Source organism: Alligator sinensis, unplaced genomic scaffold (genome assembly GCF_000455745.1).
Source record: "Alligator sinensis unplaced genomic scaffold, ASM45574v1 scaffold94_1, whole genome shotgun sequence".
Lineage (NCBI taxonomy): Eukaryota > Metazoa > Chordata > Crocodylia > Alligatoridae > Alligator > Alligator sinensis.
This window is the reverse complement of record NW_005842073.1, coordinates 2,067,688-2,087,061: the sequence shown is the minus strand read 5'-3', so window position 1 is coordinate 2,087,061 and position 19,374 is coordinate 2,067,688. Positions and strand designations below refer to the sequence as shown.

The following is a 19,374-nucleotide window of genomic DNA, read 5'->3' as shown; positions in this document are numbered from 1 at the left end:
TACTGAAAGAAGCAGCCTGTTACTTCAACCCCACTCTGCAGCGTCTGTAAAGATTGGGTTCTTTAGCAGGGCTTAATGGTGCTTTTAGCTAAAGTTGGTTCAATGAGCTATTAGATAAAAGTACCAGAAAGCCCTGCTAAAGCATCTGATCTTTACAGATGTCAAGTGAGCTGGGCTGAAGTAATAAGCTACCTCTTCTGGGCATACATGGGGCTTGGTGCAGGAATGCATCAAATTTAAATTAAATGTTGTTATTCTGGTTGCAGGACTTTTTTTTTGTTTTTTTTTTTTTTTTTTTTGCAGAAAAGCCATAAAGTCTGCACCCATACTCTGCACCCATAAAGTTTATCACAGAAATAATCAATAAAAATACTTATGAAGTATGTGTTGAGTAGAAAAAAAAATGTCCTGTATTAAATCCAGGAAGGGTGATTCTTATTCTTTTCTTAGAACAATAGTAGTCAATGCAGTCTTAATTTCTCTGGATAGAAGTCTTGCTATTTCTTGCATTGTAGGATAGAGAATCAAGAGGTAAGTGAATAAATCATGGGAACTGATGGGAGACAGGCAAAATACCTGAGGACTGGAAAAGAGCCAACAGTGTCCCTCTTTAAAAAAAGACAAAAAAGAGGTTCCAGGAAACTAACAGGCTAACCAAAACGCTGGCTTGCATCCATAGATGCTTCTCAAGCAAATCCCGGGACGTCATTCTCCCCCTGTACTTGGCCTTAGTGAGGCCGCAGCTGGAGTACTGTGTCCAGTTTTGGGCTCCACAATTCAAAAAGGATGTGGAGAAGCTTGAGAGAGTGCAGAGAAGAGCCACGCGCATGATCAGAGGTCAGGGAAGCAGACCCTACGATGACAGGCTGAGAGCCCGCTCTTTAGCCTGAAAAAGCGCAGGCTCAGGGGTGATCTGATGGCCACCTACAAGTTTATCAGGGGTGACCACCAGCATCTGGGGGAACGTTTGTTCACCAGAGCGCCCCAAGGGATGACGAGGTCGAATGGTCACAAACTACTTCAAGATCGTTTCAGGCTGGACATAAGGAAGAACTTCTTTACTGTCTGAGCCCCCAAGGTCTGGAACAGCCTGCCACTGGAGGTGGTTCAAGCGCCTTCATTGAACACCTTCAAGATGAAACTGGATGCTTATCTTGCTGGGATCCTATGACCCCAGCTGACTTCCTGCCCTTTGGGCGGGGGGCTGGACTCGATGATCTTCCAAGGTCCCTTCCAGCCCTGATGTCTATGAAATCTATGAAATAACTAGACTACAGACCGGTCTGTAGAGGAGTTAGCCTCCCCTTGATACTTGGGAAGTTACTGGAGCATATCATAAAGAAGTTCATTTGCAAGTATGTGGAGAAGGAAAGGCTGATCATGAGCAGGCAACATGGATTACTATGGACATACTGGGCACTTATACACGTGCAGTAAGGCTGCTCCAATGCACTGTAATGGCAGTGCATAGGAGCTGATTCAATTATTTGAGTCTGCAGGAGAGTGGTAATTACCATGCCCCAGCAAACTCCATTGTGCCAAAAACCCTTGATTTCCTTCAATAAGGTAGTCTGATGGATGAAGGGAATGCAGTGGTATAGTGTATCTGGAATTCAGCAGACCTTTTTACAAAGTCCTACATGTCCTTATAAACAAATTGGAGAAATGTGAGCTAGACAAAACTACACAGGAATAGACAACCAGCTCAACAGCTGCAAGCAAAAGGCAATTATAAATGCATCTGGCTTGTGAGGTCTGAGTAGAGTCCGACAGATCTCTGTCCTGGGCCCAGTACTGTTCAATGTGTTTATTAATGATTTGGATGCTGGAATAGAGAGCTTCTGACACAGATTTGCATATAACACAAAACTGGGAAGGAGTGCAAACACAGGAGGACAGCAGTTAAAATTCACAAGGATATAGACACAGGAGGTTAAAGTGCCTCTTTACTTGGCACCTAGAGTGTGCCGTTTTGGGCTCCACAAATTAAAAGGGACATGGAGAAGTCAGAGAGGGTCCAGAAGTAGACATAAAAAATGATAAAAAGCTTGGAAGACAATATGAGGAGAGGCTGATGGAAACAGGCATATTCAGTTTATAGAAAAGGCACTTAAAAGGGAAATGATAATAGTTTTCAAATATCTGAAGGACCGCCATAAAGAAGAGAGAGAACACCTTTCATCTCTTGTTGCAAAGAGCAGGATGTGGACCAATGGCTTTAAGTTGTAGCAAAGTATGTTTATATTGGTTATCAGGGAAAACCTCTTCACTATTAGAACAGTGAAATAGATTACCTAGTGAAGTTCTGGAATGTCTATCACTGGAGATGTTCAAGAAGAGGTTGAATAAGCATTGGTCCAGGATGATCTAGAAGTAGGTATACTTGTGCTATACTATGAGTATTTTCTGTGCTTCTGGGTTTTGCTTGTTGCCATATGGACCAGGAAGGAATTGTATTTCCCCTCCTCTTATGATAAGTGTCAGATTATTTTTTTTCACCTTCCTCAGAAGCATTTGGTGTTGCCTGCAGCCAAGATTGGAAATTTTGAACGGTGTGCTGATGCTCCTACTGAGACTAAAACCCACAGGTTCCTAGCAAAAGGGTTTTGACCCTCCTCTCAGAGTCGAACCAAATCATATTTGGAATTAGGATGGAATTTTACCCCATGGTCAGAATAGCATGGAATGTGAGGTCAGGGTTGCCTTCCTCTGTACCAGAGGACGTAGCCCCTTCCATCTCTCAAGCATATTTTAACAATCTTTGCAGCAGCATGACACTGACCACCATTGTCCCCCTGCTTTACCTGTGGCAAGTTAGCGTGATATGGCTTGTATTTGTGCAACAGGGTTGATTATAGTTTTAGTAATAGATTAGATAAGGATTTATATGGCATAGCTTGGATAGGGACAATGCTGCCTCTGACATGAGGCAGATGACCTCCAGAGGTCCATTCCAACCCTATTTTCTATGGTTCTATGATTATAAATATTTTCTAAACTCCTTTTTCTTTTCCTCCATATTGTGTCCTTTCATAACTTCTGAAACTTCATTCTGTTTAATATTTTCAAAGTCTTCACTCTTCATATTAACCCCACAGTAAAACTGCACTGCATCCACCTTGGCTATATCTCAGCTTGACTACAGTTACTTTCTCCTCCTCAGTAATCTCAGTTTTTATTTCATCTTTCATTAGTACCTCCAAAATTCTGCTGCTACCTAATCTACTTAGAAATGTAGACATATTCCTCATCATTAGCTCTGAGTACCTGTAAAAGTTACCTTCTCCTCTAGCTAATTTTCAGTCCTTCTTGAACCATTTTATTTGCTTCCTGCATTTCACTGCATTAAATTTAAAATACTTCTCCTCTTCTTAGGTGTTCTCATTATTTCCATTTACCTTGAATATGCTCTTCATGTTTCTCACAGACCTCTTATTATTATTATTATTTCTTAGAAATCATAGAAATTAGGGTTGGAAGGGACCTCAGGAGGTCATCATCCCAGCCAAAGCTTTGTCTAGCTTGGTCTCAAAAGCATCCAAGGATGGAGAATCCATCACCTCTCTGGGTAACCTGTTCTAGTGTTTTACTACCCTTCTAGTTGGAAACAATTCCTAATATCTAACCTCAACTTCCCTTGCTGCAACTTGAGACTGTTGCTCTTTGCTCTGCCATGTGCCACCACTGAAAACAGTCTAGCTCCCTGCACTTTCGAACCCATTTTAAGATCACTTGCCCACACCCAGACTTGAAATGCCAGCCATTTTGTTCCAAACTCATGACACAGGTCCTTCAGCCACAGAAGAGGCCTTTTTTATCTTCTTCTACACATCCAATTCATCTAGGTTGCTGCGTATGTCTAAACTGATACATCTAGAACTTCCTCGTCCAAATAGAATGCCTACTTCTAGTAATCTACTCAAACTTGTTCTTCTTCCAACAATCATCCATCTTTTCTTGACCTGTTATTTGTCTTGCTTACCTTTAATTTATCTTGTTTACCTGACACTGGATATGGCTTCCACTGAAATGTGCAAACACTTATTAACATACACACGGGTAAGCAATCTTGCTGGAGTACAATAATAGTATATATTTGCCTTATTGTTGTTGTTTTAGAATTGTTAGTGGGACCAAACATTCAAAAACCAGAAAGCTATGGAAGCTATAATTTAGAACAGTGAGAAATACTAAAATATATTTCAAACTATGCCAAGACAGACAGGGGGAATGAGTATGTAAGAATTCTGGTTAAATATCCAGAAAGAAAAAGAAATAAGGGAAAGTAGGAAGAAAGAATTAAAATATTAAAGATGATATAAATCGATCCTTCCACCAGGGATGTAAATAGAAATAAAATATAGATCAAAACAACATGGAATAAAACAGACTGAAGTTATCTAAAACTGATTTTACTATTTCTATGTTTAACTCTAACTTTTGGCACATTCTCATCTCAATTTACAAGATTTATGCTTGTGACTCCCTGAGTATTGAGACGAGAATACACACCAGAATACATCATACCCAAACATGGCTAATGCTTGTGAACACAAAACCATATTAGAAGATTACAAACAACTAGCCCTTCCATCCCTGATCCTGCCTCCAAAGCAAAGTGATACAACTGTACTTAGATTTTTACAGGATCAGGGCATTGCTAAGCAAATTTATAGGGGAGTGGACCTCCACAGATGTAGTGGAAATGAGGTCTACAAGATAGCAGGGGAAAAGGCAAAAGGCTTGCACCAGATCTACATGTACAATTACATGCATCTGTGCTTCCAAGCAAGGTTATTTTCACCTATGTTTTCATTGAGAATACTTTCATAATGCTGTGTTAGGTAAGGGAAAAAATATTCCCTTTCAGCAATATACACTGAGGACCATGTTCAAGTGAGTTCATGGGTTGACCCAGAAGCATGATATAAATGTGTATCACAGAAGACTTCATGGATAAATTCATAATGGTGAAGTAGGAACTCAGAGGAATGGAATCTTACTGATAAGTATTTCATAACATTACAGACTGTAATGTATATTTCAGATCCCACCTGCCAGAGTTGCTTATATATCATACATACGTCAATTACTTTAATACTCATGGCAACCCTAGAAATAAAAATTAGAATTGATGTGCTATGAATTTGTTTCCAGCTGCAGTGCTGCCTGCTGCTGTTATTTTATTGTAATAAACTTAAGATGAAAAAATCTAAAGTATTGCAAGGTTTCAAACATTACCACAGTTTAGTTTGTTAAGCATTTTAATTGATGTAAATGGAGATAAGCTTCATGCAAGATAACTGTATATGGACTGATTAGTCAATGACAGTGTTACTAATTATTACATTGTACTTTGTACAAAAAGTTTGTAAACAAGTAATTTGAAATAGGCTTTTCTAAGTAAAATATTTTATACGTAAGGCAGTTACTCAGAGATATTTATTTTTAGAAACAAAGCAAATGATTTGAAAAATAGAGAAAGCAGTTTAACAGCATGGACAGCTAGATGTCTGTTTGAAATAGTAATAGAATAAGAAATTTGCTTAGTCACCAGTTCAAAAGTGGCCTAAATTGATTTGTGACCAAATACTGTTATCATCTGATGGCAATTGTGTGGCCTTTGTAAAATGAGCTGCTTCTCAATGACCATTGGACAAGATTCCTAATCACAAAAGTAGTACCACTTTTGGTGCCAATCTGTATCTTTGTTGCCAGTTCTAGCAGAGAGGCCAAGGACATGAGGTCTGAACTACTCTTACTCCTATATGTAGTCTCTCCAGGTCAAGGCTGAGGCACATTGGTGGGGCAATGTGGGGAAGTTTGCACTGCTGCTGTACATGCTGTAGGTGCTCTATAAATAGAGGACTTTACTCTCTGGGGATGTCAATTTGGCACCTTCCATGAGCATGAAAATCACATTTTAAAAACCCTATAAAATGTTATACAAAAATGTAGTACTGCTAATAGAGTGGATTTATTTGTGAGACCCACCGTTCCAATTTGCTCTCACTTTCTTTTATATTCTCTAGTTTTAATTGTGATAAGAATAAAAGTTATGGACCTCTTTTGGTGTTTCTTGATGACAGTGATTGCTATTCCACCACAACTCCAGTGCTGCCACCAAGCATGCAAGAAGAAGGCCTACTGCTAAAATGCAGAAGACTCCTGCAAAACTGTGAAGCTTCAGTGCCTTCCCATCTGTTTGTGCATTGGTATGACTGTTCAGGTCACAGCGTCCCATTCGTGGCCACCATTTCTGTTTGAGAACATCCAAATCTCCACTCTCTTGTAATTCTAAGATCCTGTAGAAAATATGAAACACAAATATTATTTCGAGGGCTTTCGGTGACCTGTGTGTCTATTAACATCTCTGCAGTCATGGAATTCTAAAACACCAATGACCATCTTCAGAGTTTCTGTGTTATTCAATAGCCTTCTGTCTTCAAGACAGAAATTCTCCAGCTGAACAGGTAGAGTTCTCCAATTCGAGGACCTCATCACTCTATCTATGTCTACATTCAATGAAATATGCTTTCTGATTGAAAAAAAACAACCCCTCTTATTCATTTTCTGTGAGCATGAGCACAATTGGAAGAGGACCACTTTTAGAAGCATAACTTTCCATAAGGAACAGAACTGACCACTTTAAGAGAAATATATGTGTTCCTAAAAATGAGGAAGAGTTTTAGGAGCAGTTACTCAGTAGTATCTCACTGCAGCAGCAAGCCTTCAATGGTCAGCTTTGAAAACAAAATGATTTTCAAAACTGCCTTAAGTAAAGGCCACCCCACATAAATGTGACCCACTATTGCTCTGATTTACAAGACATTGCATTAGTTAATTAGTGCATCGGACCCCGTTCATGAAATATACTATTTGCATTGATATGGTCCTGCAGTTCTGTGCACTGTTACTATTCCTTCACAGTACTGACTACAAAACTGCTTAAGCAACTATAGGTTCATTTACTTCTGCTTTGCACTATAGCAAATGCTGCTCATTTAGAAAGATTTTACTATAATTATGTTATTTTATGCTCAGATTACTATGTTAACAATTGCTAATTAATCATTGTTTCCCCTTTGTGAAGTGCCCCATCCCTCCATGAATGATTCATTTTGGATCTGGGTTTACTGTTTCCTAACAACCTTTCCTTGGGAGAGCTTTCTGTCTGGTTTAGCATGAAAATCTAAGCTCAACAGAACTGGTGGTTTACCACTTCTAATAAAAAACTCATTTAATAATAATCCACATGGACAGCCAGCCTGCCTTAGGCTCCTGCTTGTAGCTGTGTACTCAGCCACTTTCTAAGACTATGTATTGTGCACATTTGGGAAAATATATATCTATATTTTAAATGGCTCTGATAGACTACTAGCTACTGGGATCACTGAACTTGATAGACACAGAAGAACAATACCCTTACTGAACTTATATAATCACTGAGTAACTATCATTCACCTAATGTACTATGATGCATAACAAGCATTATTGTGTTTCTGACTTGTATGCCCTCCAGTCTAAAGTCTGAACTGTTTTATCATAAGCCCCACATCAGGGACACCGTATTGTTTCATGGCATCCGGAGCAGCCTGGAAAATAGATTGTCACTGAGAAAAACTCAGTCACTCTCCCAATTTGCCCAGTATTCTGGAGACTATAACCAGCACTGACACTAATGGACAGTATACATAATGCCAGGAGTGTTGGGAGCACAGCCAAATCTCCACTAATTTTTGACCCCCTCCTACTCACTCCCTGAGAACATACACAGGAGAGGCAGCAATTGCTGGGTTGAGAATGTTCCCTGTTCTCTGATTTAGTCTATTATGGAAAAAAAAATTAAGGGGGAAAAAAAAATTCTTAAATGGCAGATATTCACTTTAGAAACAGGCATTGCTAAAGTTCACCTCAACTGAGTGTGAGATTTGTTGATTGCTTCAGAGAAGAATAATGTGGAACAAGGATGGCTTTGTTTTACCTTTGGGAAAAGAGATCTCTGTAGGGGCTGCCATGCTGAAGTGCTATCCCATAGCCTTTGCTACTGATGCTGTTTCCGATGACGGTCACAGAACAGTCATCATCTGTCAGAGCTGCATACTCCACCACTGTTACATCCCACAAAAAAGCATAGTTGCCTTTCTTTGCCTATAAATGAATCATAAATAAAGCTCAGTGTATACAGTAGGTCTATGACTTAAGATAGTCTCAAAGAAGTGTTGAGATTTCCATTACCCAGGAATGGCATTTCATTAGTTTGTAACAAAATGTAGCCTACAACACCTTAGGATTGTTCTAATGTTCCTGGCATTGCTTCCTTTACTTCACATCCATCTCAGAAATCTCCCACTTTTAAATGAGACACCATAGGGTAGTAGCCTTGCTTCACGACTTTTTGTGTATGACAAGGTCAAGGGTAAGCCTTGGATTAGTGTTTAAATAATAGATAATGATAACAATTAATAATTAATCAAAGCCATCACCTTAAGTGATAGTACTAGATGTTAGTTTCCCTAAGGAACACTGATTAGTAAGCATATTTTAATTTGATCAGTTCTCCACATTTACATAGCCTGGCAGATACAAATACTAAATGGTATTTTCTGTCAGTCACAAAACAACAGCATCACAGTTCTCCCCAAATTAATAAATAAATAAAGCAAGCCAGGGAAAAGAACTACTCTAGTGCTGCAATGTTAGGCAGGAAAGGAAGAGGCACCAAAGTCTCCCACTTGTTCTATTTGGGACCAATATTGATTTATTCTAGTATATACCCAGGCAGCTGTTCTGAAATGTCAGTCTTAATTGGGATTCAAACCGGTGCCTGTGTGCAGCACACCAGATGAATATAAATCACCTTACTTATCATAAGATGTAAGAAACATCTCTGGATGGGAATTCAATAAAAAGCCACCACTCTGCTTGGTTAAAGTAATCATTGGTTTCCTAACGTATTTAAGTAATATGTTTTTAAGTCTCTAGTGAACATACACAGTACAGTGGAACAGATGGGCTGGAGAATCTAATGCAAATGAGTAATCATAGATCCAGTCTTCGAAGACTTTTTTGTCATTTGTGTTTATCATCAGTTAAGACAGACAAGGCAAGAAGCTGAACTTCTGTATGCCATCATACGTTTGTTTAAAAAGTTATCCTCAAGCTCAGTCAAAACAATAGCCTCAGTTCTGATGCAGAATTAGCCATTTCTTCAGGTTGTTTTCATTCTCCATTTATGTTCTGTTTTGGATTGAACTAAGATTCTATAAGACTCCCTCAGATATTGCATGGTATCATTTGCTACCTGCTGGAGACTCTCACAGATATTTAAACACATGTCACTTCAGCATCTGACTATATCTGACTATCTGACCCAGCACTCTGAACTTGACAGGTGTCCAAACATGACAATCATCCAAAAATGTGTGAGTGGTCCTCCCACAGATAGTACCCAAGCAAGAAAAGAAAAGAAAAGAAAAGAAAAGAAAAGAAAAGAAAGTTCTTATTTGGACTCACAGTGACCCAAGTCCTAGAATGTCCAACCTTTTCGGTGCCAAGGTAAACAAAATACCCTGAAGCCCCCTTGCTTCTGGATTAAACACAAAAAAGTTGTTGGTTACTTGCTATATTTTGCAGAAAGCTGAGAAGGAATCCCAATGCCCCAAAGCCCAGGCAAACATAAGTAATTTCTATTACATGTCTGAGACATTTTCAGATGACTGTTGCTATATTAGTACAAAACTTTATAGTCTGAAATACAGCACAGGCCCTACAGAAAAACTTAGATACGGGTCTTCATTGAAAGAAAACCAAATCCTGTTGCCAAAATCAAAAATGAAATATTAAACAATGTATCATATGTATTAAAAAAAAAAAAAACAGTCTGAGAAAACTAGTTCTTTTTAGGCATCCCACTGCCATACCAAAACCTCAGCATCCTCAATATATTACCATGGCTGACACTTCATGCACATCTGCCTGAATTGGGAAGGCAAAAAGGGGAATTTTGGGGCAAATGGAGAATAGATGGGGAATAAATATTTACTCCATGTGATATCCAGGAAAGCCATCATCATCTTTTTACAATAAGACAGTTACAAGCACAATAAACAAAGCACTGCAAAGTATGGGTTACCTGAGGCAAGCAGGACTTAAAATCAGTTGGCAACATATACTGATGGAAATACAAATGTAGTTTTGCAAATGGGTACTGATCTATCACTCATAGCCAAGTACTATTAGCAATAAGTCTGTCTGTCTGCTGGTTTCTGCCCAATCTCTGGTACTGGTTGTGTCTGTGGTATATGTAATGGACCTTTAAGGGGCCAGAAGTACGATGACCCAGCCTCTCCACACAATGCCCTGAGGGTGTGGTTTTGTTGGTGGTGGGTTGTTGTTGTTCTCCCTGCAAGCTGAGAGAGAGAGTTGCTGAATCATGTTCCTAAAAAAGATAAAACTGTTTACCACCCTCTGGTCTCGGCTGAATGCTGACTTGAGGACAGAACCCCAAAGGTATGGAGGTCTAAGTGAGTACCCATCCCTGGAACCCTATGCCACAGAGCAAGCACTATATGGTGTCAGAAGTAGCCTGTCTCTCGATGGAGTCACCAACAGCCTGAGTAAGGGGGTTACAGTTGTCATTCCAAAAAAGACAAAAAAAATGGAGCATTTCAAACCTCCACCAGCATTGTCCTTCACTGGAAATCTTGGGGAGAATTGGAGATGAAAACAGAAACTTTGATTATACTTTGCATTCACAAAGGCTGAGAAAGAGGCAGAGTATTATAAAATTGCAGTCATGCTTCACTGTATTAGGGATAAGACCCTAGAAATTTACAACACACAAGGTGTGTTTGCAGACCCGAAAAACAACAACAACTTATGGAGGTGCTTGCAACATTCAAGAACTACTGCGAACCCAGAAAAAAACACTTCGAAAGATATCAGTTCTGGCAACTTAGATACAATGCAGCTGCAGGCATAGATGATTTTGTTACACAGCTTAGAAGTAGAAGAGTCCATGAAACGGCCCTGACAATACAAAGAACCAAGGTAGACCTTCTCAAACTATATCCCAAAGTTTTCAAATGCTTGGGACAATTTCCCGGTACCCACCACATCTATATCAACCTGGTGGTACCACCGGTTGCACGTGGGTTTAGAAAAATTCCCTTTGCAACCCTAAACAAATTGAAGACCACCCTCGCAATGCTGGAAGATATGAGAATCATTATGAAAGTAACTAAGCCCACACCCTGGGTCAATAGCCTGGTAGATCACACATAAGAAGGATGGTTAGCTACAACTTTGCCTAGACCCACGAGACCTCAACAAGGCAGTGTTGAGGAAGCACTTTTCAATCCTCACTGGAGAGGATGTTCAAAAGAACTTGTCAGATAAAAAACTGTTCACCATTCTTGATGAAAAGGATGGCTACTGGCAAGTCAAATTGGACATGGAATCAGCAGAGCTGTGTACCTTTAACACTCCATGGGGACAGTACCAATTCAATCACCTTCCTTTGGTATTAAGTTGGCTAGTGAAGTATTCCAACAGAAGAATCATGAGTACTTTGGTGACATTCCAGGACTCCACATAATCATGGATGACATGTTCATTGCAGCAGCTACCAAAGAGGAGCATGATACTATCCTGAAACAAGTCCTGGAGAGAACACGTCTGAAAGGAGTAAAGTTTAATAAGGACAAAATACAGTTTTTAGTTGACAGCTTTAGGTACATGGCTGTATCTTCTCAAAAGATGGTGTCAAACCAGATGATGACAAAATGGAAGCCATCAACAGGATGCCCCTCCAACAGACAAAAAAGGCCTTCAGAGACTCTCAGAACGATTCAGTACTTGGACCGACATGTCCAAAGATGGCTTAGAAGCATGTCTGTTTCAGCAGAATCAACCAAATGCATATGCTTTGAGGGCTCTAACACAATCTGAGATAAATTATGCACAGATTGAAAAAGAACTTCTGGTAATTGTCTTCCCCATGATGAAGTTCCACCAATATGTATATGGTGCCCAGGTAAGGGTCCAGTCAGACCACAAACCCCTGGAAGTGATCTTCACAAAGCCCATAGGAGAGGCTCCAGCACAGCTACAGAGGATGCTGTTGTAATGCCAGAAATATGACATCCAGATTCTCTATACCAAAGGCAAAGACATGTTAGTGGCTAACATGCTTTCTAGAGCCACAATGTTTGCTCCTCCCCCCTGACCCTGATCTTTTCCACTCAGAAAAGGTGATTCACAGTCTGACTGAAACACAGCCGCTCAGTGACCAGTTGCTCCAGCAGATACAGGATCACACGAATTCTGACATGGAACTACAAGTCCTCAAGAGTTCAGCATCTTAATGGGTGGCCAAGCAGGCAAGAACAAGTTAGACCTAATGTGAAGCCTTACTGGCCTCTCAGAGACCAAATCCAGATTCAGGATGATTTGCTCATGACTGGGCTGAAGATAATCATTCCACGTAGTGCAAGGACCAACATGTTGACATTGCTTCACTTGCCCCATCAAAGCAAAGAAAAGTTGAAAGCGCAAGCTCGACAAATCATGTATTGGCCCAAGATGAATGACCACATTAAGCAATGGATTGCAGATTGCACCCTGTAAGACGGTGTCATCCTCATCGGGTCTTCGCCGGCTGCCCTGCTCCTGGGGTAACCACCCACTTCACTTGTCTGCCATGCCTTGATTGAAAAATATGAGAGTTGTTACTAAGATGGGAGGCTACCCATTTCTCATGCTGCTGATGAGGGCCTAATACCTACTCCGACTGCCCCTACCCAGGTCCCATGCCTCGAAGATGTTTCTCTGGTCTTACTTCTCTGGCCTATGGCCGTAGCAAACTGGGCACACAGTTGTAGCTCTTTTCTACAGCCTCAGAGGGCCACTCACATGCTACCCCTTTCTCACCAGGGTCCCACTCACTCTGCTGGCTCTCACCGAGCCTCTTTCATACTGCCCTCTCTTAGGGGCCCCACCCATGCCGCCTGGCCTCATGCAGCTTTGGGCTTAGCTCTCCTCACCTTGGTAAGCCCCGGTGCAGTCTGCTGAGTATCTCCCACTACCCTCACCTGAGCGTTGACTGAACAGTTGTACAACTGTAGGCCTATTTCACTCCTAGCCCCTCAACGGACCACTATGCCTGCACTGAGCCTCCTCACTCACCCAGACTCATGGGACGCTCTGTTCATCTCACCTCACACACAGGGTCTCTCTACTCATCGCCCCTCTCGCACAGGGTCTGACTCATGCCCCCAGGCTTTCCTCTGCTATCTGGGTACATCCCTAGGTCATCCTCCATCCTGAGCTCTGCCTCAGGACTCCTTAACTGAGCCCTGGTCTCCCCCTGCTTGCTAGAACACCACCAGGGACATGGGGCTGGGGTTATTAAGGTGCCCCAACCCACTCTTCACCGGGGAGGTAATTGGCCTGGAATTTCCTGGGGGCTCCCATGCCACTAGGAGCCCCACCAGTCCATCCTTCTCTGGCAAGGTGCAATTTTATGTCTTACCCAGGAGAAGGGGTCACCTCTTCCCCATAGCCTCTTCCCTTACCTCCTGACTTTGGCTGAAGCAGCCTCTCAGCCTGACATTTCCTCCTTCCTTCCTGCAGCAAAATGCAGTCTAGTTTGTATCCCTGGGCCAAAATGGCTGCCCTCATCAGGCACCTGACTGCTACCTGTTTGCTGCTCTTAAAGTGGCAGGCACCAAATATGTCCTGCCACACATCCCTTGTCAAGAGCTTCAACCCAGTGTTCAGAAAGAGTCCATGATCTCACATGAGATCCCAGACTTGCCTTGGCTAAAACTGGCAGGAGAAATTTTTGACCTATGTGGAGAGCTACATTTGATCATAGTCGACTTCTACTCCAAGTACCCTCAAGTTTTGCACTTGCCGGACAAGACACCTGGCATGGTAGTGGCCAAAATGAAGTCTGTTTTTACTTGCCATGGCATACCTAAAGAAATTGTCTGTGATCATGTGCCATTTGCAAGTCACATGATGAAACAATTTGTGACTGATTGGGGCATAACCATCATCCATTCTAGCCCAGGATACCCACAATCCAATCGCCAGGTTCAAAACACAATTCAAACCATCAGGTCAATGTTTAAGAAGACTTTGCAGGACAGGTCTGATCTAGATATGGTTTTACTCAATCGGAGAAACTCACCTATTACCGATCTTGAATATGCTCCAGTGAAGCTTCTGATGGGGAGAATGTTGCACACTACCCTCCCTGCTACAATAATGGTGCTAACTCCTAGACTACTATTGAATGCCTCCCACAAGTTGTGGAATATTAAAAGGTGCCAAAAGGAGCAGTATGACTGAATGTCTGCATTCCTGCCACCTCTATGAGAGAGGGAGAAAGTAAGGATGCAAACAAGTACAGGTTGGATACCAACATCCGATATGGCAAAAAGGGATAAGCCATGTTCCTACATGGTAAAACCCACAAGTGGTAATGTCTACAGGAGGAACAGAAAACACTTTAGAAAGGATTACTCATTAGTACTAGCAGAACCTGTTGATGTACCTCAAGAGGTGGCAGCAGAACAAACTTCAGAAGAAGAACCAGACCACCAGGAGCAACAGCTTCATCCCATTCCAGAGAACCCACAAGTACCCACAGAGGAACCTGTTGACACCATGCAAACCAACAGTGGATGTGTGGGGAGATTGCCTGTGAAGTATAAGGACTATATAATGGGCTAGCAGTAAAGGCTAGAGCCCACCGGTGAGCTAAGTGCTAACAACCTCTGGCTCCATGATCCTGAAACATTCTGAGTTAAAGTAGCCCCTGGCAAACATCCAACTATTTAAGAGGGAGCTCCTAGAGTAAAGAAGGGGGATGTGGTATTTTAAGGGGCCTTTAATGTACCTTTAAGGGGCCAGCAGTGGGATGACCCAGTCTCTCCCCTTGATGCTCTGTGGGTGTAGTTTTGTTGGTGGTGGGTTGTTGTTGTTCTCCCTGCAAGCTGTGTGTGTGAGACTTGCTGAATCATGTTCCTAATAAAGATAAAGCTGTTTATCACACCACCAGTCTCTGCTGAATGCTGCCTTAAGGACAGAACCCCAAAGGTATGGAGGTCTGAGTGAGTACCCCGTCCCTGGAAATCTATGGCATACAGCAAACATTATAGTGTCTATATCAGGGGGTCCCAAAGTTTTTATGCTGCGGCATGGCAAACCATAGCCCAGAAGTGACCACGGCCTGGCAAACTGTGGCCTAGCAGTCACAGCCTACTGCAGCTGGCATTTCTGGCCAGAAGACAGGTAAGGACACCCCCACCCGCCAGGCGGGGGGGTAGGGGTGGGGGCAAACCCTGCACTGCTGCAGGCCCTGCAGAAGGAGCCACAGCCTCTACACATGGCTCTGGGGGGCCACATTTTGCCGGTCCATGGCCACTTCTGGTCTAGCAGCCGATTTGCCATGGCCTGGCACCAGGCCATGGCCCAGGGATTGAGAACACCTGGTCTAGATAATTCTAAACCCATGCTACCAGGAGTGTCTTTTGCAGGTTTCATATGTCTAACCATTCTGGTAGGATCTCTGCCTGATTTGGGACAATATGAATCTTTTATTACCATTCCTACAGGTGCTTATGACAACATATTTTCATATTTATAAGTCCATACTGCATAGTTATTCACACACTTGTTTTGCCATATACAATGGTGTAGTTCTGATATATCTTTAAATTGAACAAATTATTCTACCTGTCTGTCACACCTCATATTAACATGGATTTGAAGCAAACTGAATTTAGACACAGCCAACTATTTGGTCACAAGGAAGTTTACAAATAAAGCAATGCAAAAACTAAGAAGAAGGAATATCTACTCTTTAGAGGAAAAAAATATTTATATGCATCTAGATGCCTGGGCAGAAGGAAGTATCATTTATTATTCCCCCCAAAATTTAGTCAGAAAGAAAGGCAAAAAACAAGACAGTGAAAATGAAGATTGGGGAAACCCTTGTTTCTTTTGGTTTTCTACTTGTTCTCTTCTGATTTTCACATCTACCTCTGAAGAGGGTTCTGCAGGCAACCCTCTTCAGCTTCAACAGGGGAGGAAAGACAGCTAATATCTATAGCCTATTTCCTATCTATCCCATGGGTACATAGGGAAACATAATCTTCCTCCAGCATTCAATTTCAATTACAAAGCAGTTTCTGAAGAAGATTCATGTTGCCATGGCCTCTAGTATGCCCTGGATCCCTGCAGTTCCCTAAAAAAAAACATCTTGCCCTAAATATCTAAGGTAGGTAGCAAGAAGCCTTCTGTTTTCTGTCTTTCTCTTATTTATACTGCTATTCTTAGTAACCTTCTGAGATTGTGAAACACATAAATAGAGTCCACTGGGTCTTTGTGGATCAATTATATATTTTTGTGACAACAAATTCTGCCCACTGTCATCAAAACTGAACAGCATTAGTTTTCTCAGGAGTCTGAATTTTAAATCAGTGGGCCTTAACCTTCCTATCCTGCTGGCCATGGAAGTATTGTGGGACCAGTCAACAGGTGAGATCCAGCACAAGGTAGGTCCACAAGCCTGACACCATGCACAGCTCAGTCTCACGTGCTGGACCTAGACACTCACCAGCTTGATCCCATACACCGGATCCTACTGTGTACCCAGCCCACCATATGCCAGGGCAATCTAGTATGCAGGACCACATCATCCAACCTGTGAGCCTGGGACTCCCCATGGGTCTGAAATTTGGCAGCAGGGGAGCTACATTTAATGTTGTCACTACTTCCACACTGCCAAATTTTTAGACCTGTGGGAAGACCCCCAGGCCATATGATATAGCTTCATGGGCTGGATCTGAACTGTGTGAACTGTGTGAACATCCCTGTTCCAAACTTTAATTATGGACACTCCTCAACCTCCAGAAATCCTGAAGGAGATAAGTTTGGGAACAATTTTCTCTTCTGAAGTTTTCTCTACTTACAAAATACTTTTTCACTAAAGAGGAGATATTCCTTCTTCTTAGTTTTTATATTGCTTTATTTATAAACTTCCTTGTGAGAAATATTTGGCTGTATCTAAATTCAGCATGCTTCAAATTCATGTCAGTATGAGTGTAACAGAGAGGCAGTATCATTTGTTCAATTTAAAGAGATTTAAATTGCACAATAAAGTCCTGGGAAAACACACACACACACACACATATATATAGATATAGATAATGAGACACACATATATATATATAGATAATGAGATCTACAGTGAACATTATATATATATATATATATATATGATTAACTTATGTTTCACATGTTTTTCATTAAGAATGTGTAAAAAATAAGATGAAAGAAAATGAACCTGGACCTTTACCCAAAACTCTAGCAACCATTTTGAAAGGTTTCAGAAAGTCCTGTTAACTTTTGTTAACAGAACTTTGTATATAAAATGTATCTATCTGTCTGTCTACATATACATCTATCTATCTCTTTATCTAACTATCCATCCTTAGGCCTGTGAAAAGCAGATTGTATTCGCTTTGGATTTGGATTTTACCAATTTGAGGGACAGTCATTCAATTTGGTGATTTGAATCACTGTCTCAAATCAATTCAGCCAAATCTGATTCAGAGATTCGGCTGCTGCCAAATCAGCTGAATCTCCAGATCACACAGGCCCCATCCCCTGCCCTCTCTCCCAGCCCTGCCCAGCCCCACCTCCCAGCTCTTTAGGGGAAAAAAGCCCGCACTCACCAGCTGCTGCTGGGCAGGGGGGACAATCCTCACTGCCTCCCACTGTCCTATGTTGCATAGGGGGCTCTGCCATGAGCTCCCCAATCCCTTCCCACTCTCCCAGCCCCCACCATGGCCACACTGCCTGCCCCAGCTCCTGGCGCTCCAGTCGGAATGATCCCAATGACCCTGCCCCATTGCAAAGGAGCAAAGGCAGCAACTGGCACCTGGCCGGGAATGGGAAAATCCTGGCTTAGGAGGATTAGGGGCTCCAAGACAGTGATTCTCTCTCAGGGGATCAACCAACTCATTCTATTTGGACCCTGAAGCCAGCATTTCAGGCCTCATGGTTGGCTTAGTTGGGGTAGTGGCATGAAGACCGACATGGCTGGTAAGTGGATGGAGTGTAGGGGAGGCGGAGCCCCTAGGACCACTGTGGCACACCCATGAGTATCCCATCTTCTGGTCAAGTGGGGAAGGAACACCACTGAACCCTTTACATTTTCCATCAAGTTATGGCAGGCAAGTTGGGGGACCCCGACCACGGAGTGGGAGCACACTCACAGCACCAACCAGGGGCACCACACCAGGAGATACAGGACAGAAGTTATTTGCATAAAGAATGAAGTTTGGAGCACAGCAAAGAATATCCTAACATACTTTGGAACCTGTGGTTGGAATTTTGTCCAAATATATTAATCCCTTTATGCCTTTATTCCCTTTGTGACTCTGATTAGACTCTTAATATATACATACATACATAGATACACACACATACATAGACACACACACACACAACATTATATATAGACTGTACATTAAAACACATTGAAATAAACTAACTATATGCCCATTAGTCTTACTTCGATCCTGGGGAAACTCTTTGAGAAAATTATCCAGGAGCACATCTGTGAAGGACCAGAAGGGTCCTAAGGTTGAGGAGGACCGGGTTAGAGTGCTTCTGGAGGGGCTGGACGTGTTCAAGTCAGCAGGTCCAGATGCTCTCCACCCCAGAGTGTTGAGGGAGCTAGCAGGGGTTATTACTGGGCCCTTGGCACAGCTTTATGAGCACTCGTGGTGCTCGGGCCAGGTGCCAGATGATTGGAAGATAGCCAATGTGGTCCCCATCTTTAAGAAAGGGAGGAGGGAGGACCCAGGCAACTATAGGCCTGTCAGTCTTACCTCAATCCTGGGGAAACTCTTTGAGAAGATCATCAAGGAGCACATCTGTGATGGGCCGGCATCGGGGATGATGCTCAGGGGCAACCAGCACGGTTTCATTAGGGACAGGTCATGTCAGACCAACCTGATTGCCTTTTATGATCAGGTCACAAAAGCATTGGATGCAGGTGTCGCCGTGGATGTAGTCTTTCTGGACTTCAGCAAGGCCTTTGACACTGTCTCCCACCCCATCCTCATTAAAAAACTAGGCGACTGTGGCATCGATGCCTACACGGTCAGATGGATTGCTAATTGGCTGAAGGGTCATACTCAGAGGGTGGTGGTGGATGGGTCATATTTGACCTGGGGAGAAGTGGACAGCGGAGTCCCCCAGGGCTCGGTCCTTGGGCCCGCACTGTTCAATTTCTTTATCAGCGATTTGGACGATGGGGTGAAAAGCAACCTGTTTAAATTTGCTGATGAT

The 19,374-nt window shown here is 42.2% G+C and overlaps 1 protein-coding gene across 1 annotated transcript in view; it reads right to left on the bottom strand.

The window, feature by feature from the left end:
- Window positions 1–19,374, bottom strand: part of GRID1 (glutamate ionotropic receptor delta type subunit 1) — an 852,065-nt gene that overhangs the window by 18,763 nt on the left and 813,928 nt on the right. The window contains exons 13-14 of the mRNA XM_014519976.2: window positions 7,985–8,151; window positions 6,065–6,305 (exon numbers count right to left, since the gene is read on the bottom strand). Coding sequence (XP_014375462.1) covers window positions 6,065–6,305; window positions 7,985–8,151 — 408 coding nt within the window. The remainder of the gene's footprint in view (window positions 1–6,064; window positions 6,306–7,984; window positions 8,152–19,374) is intronic.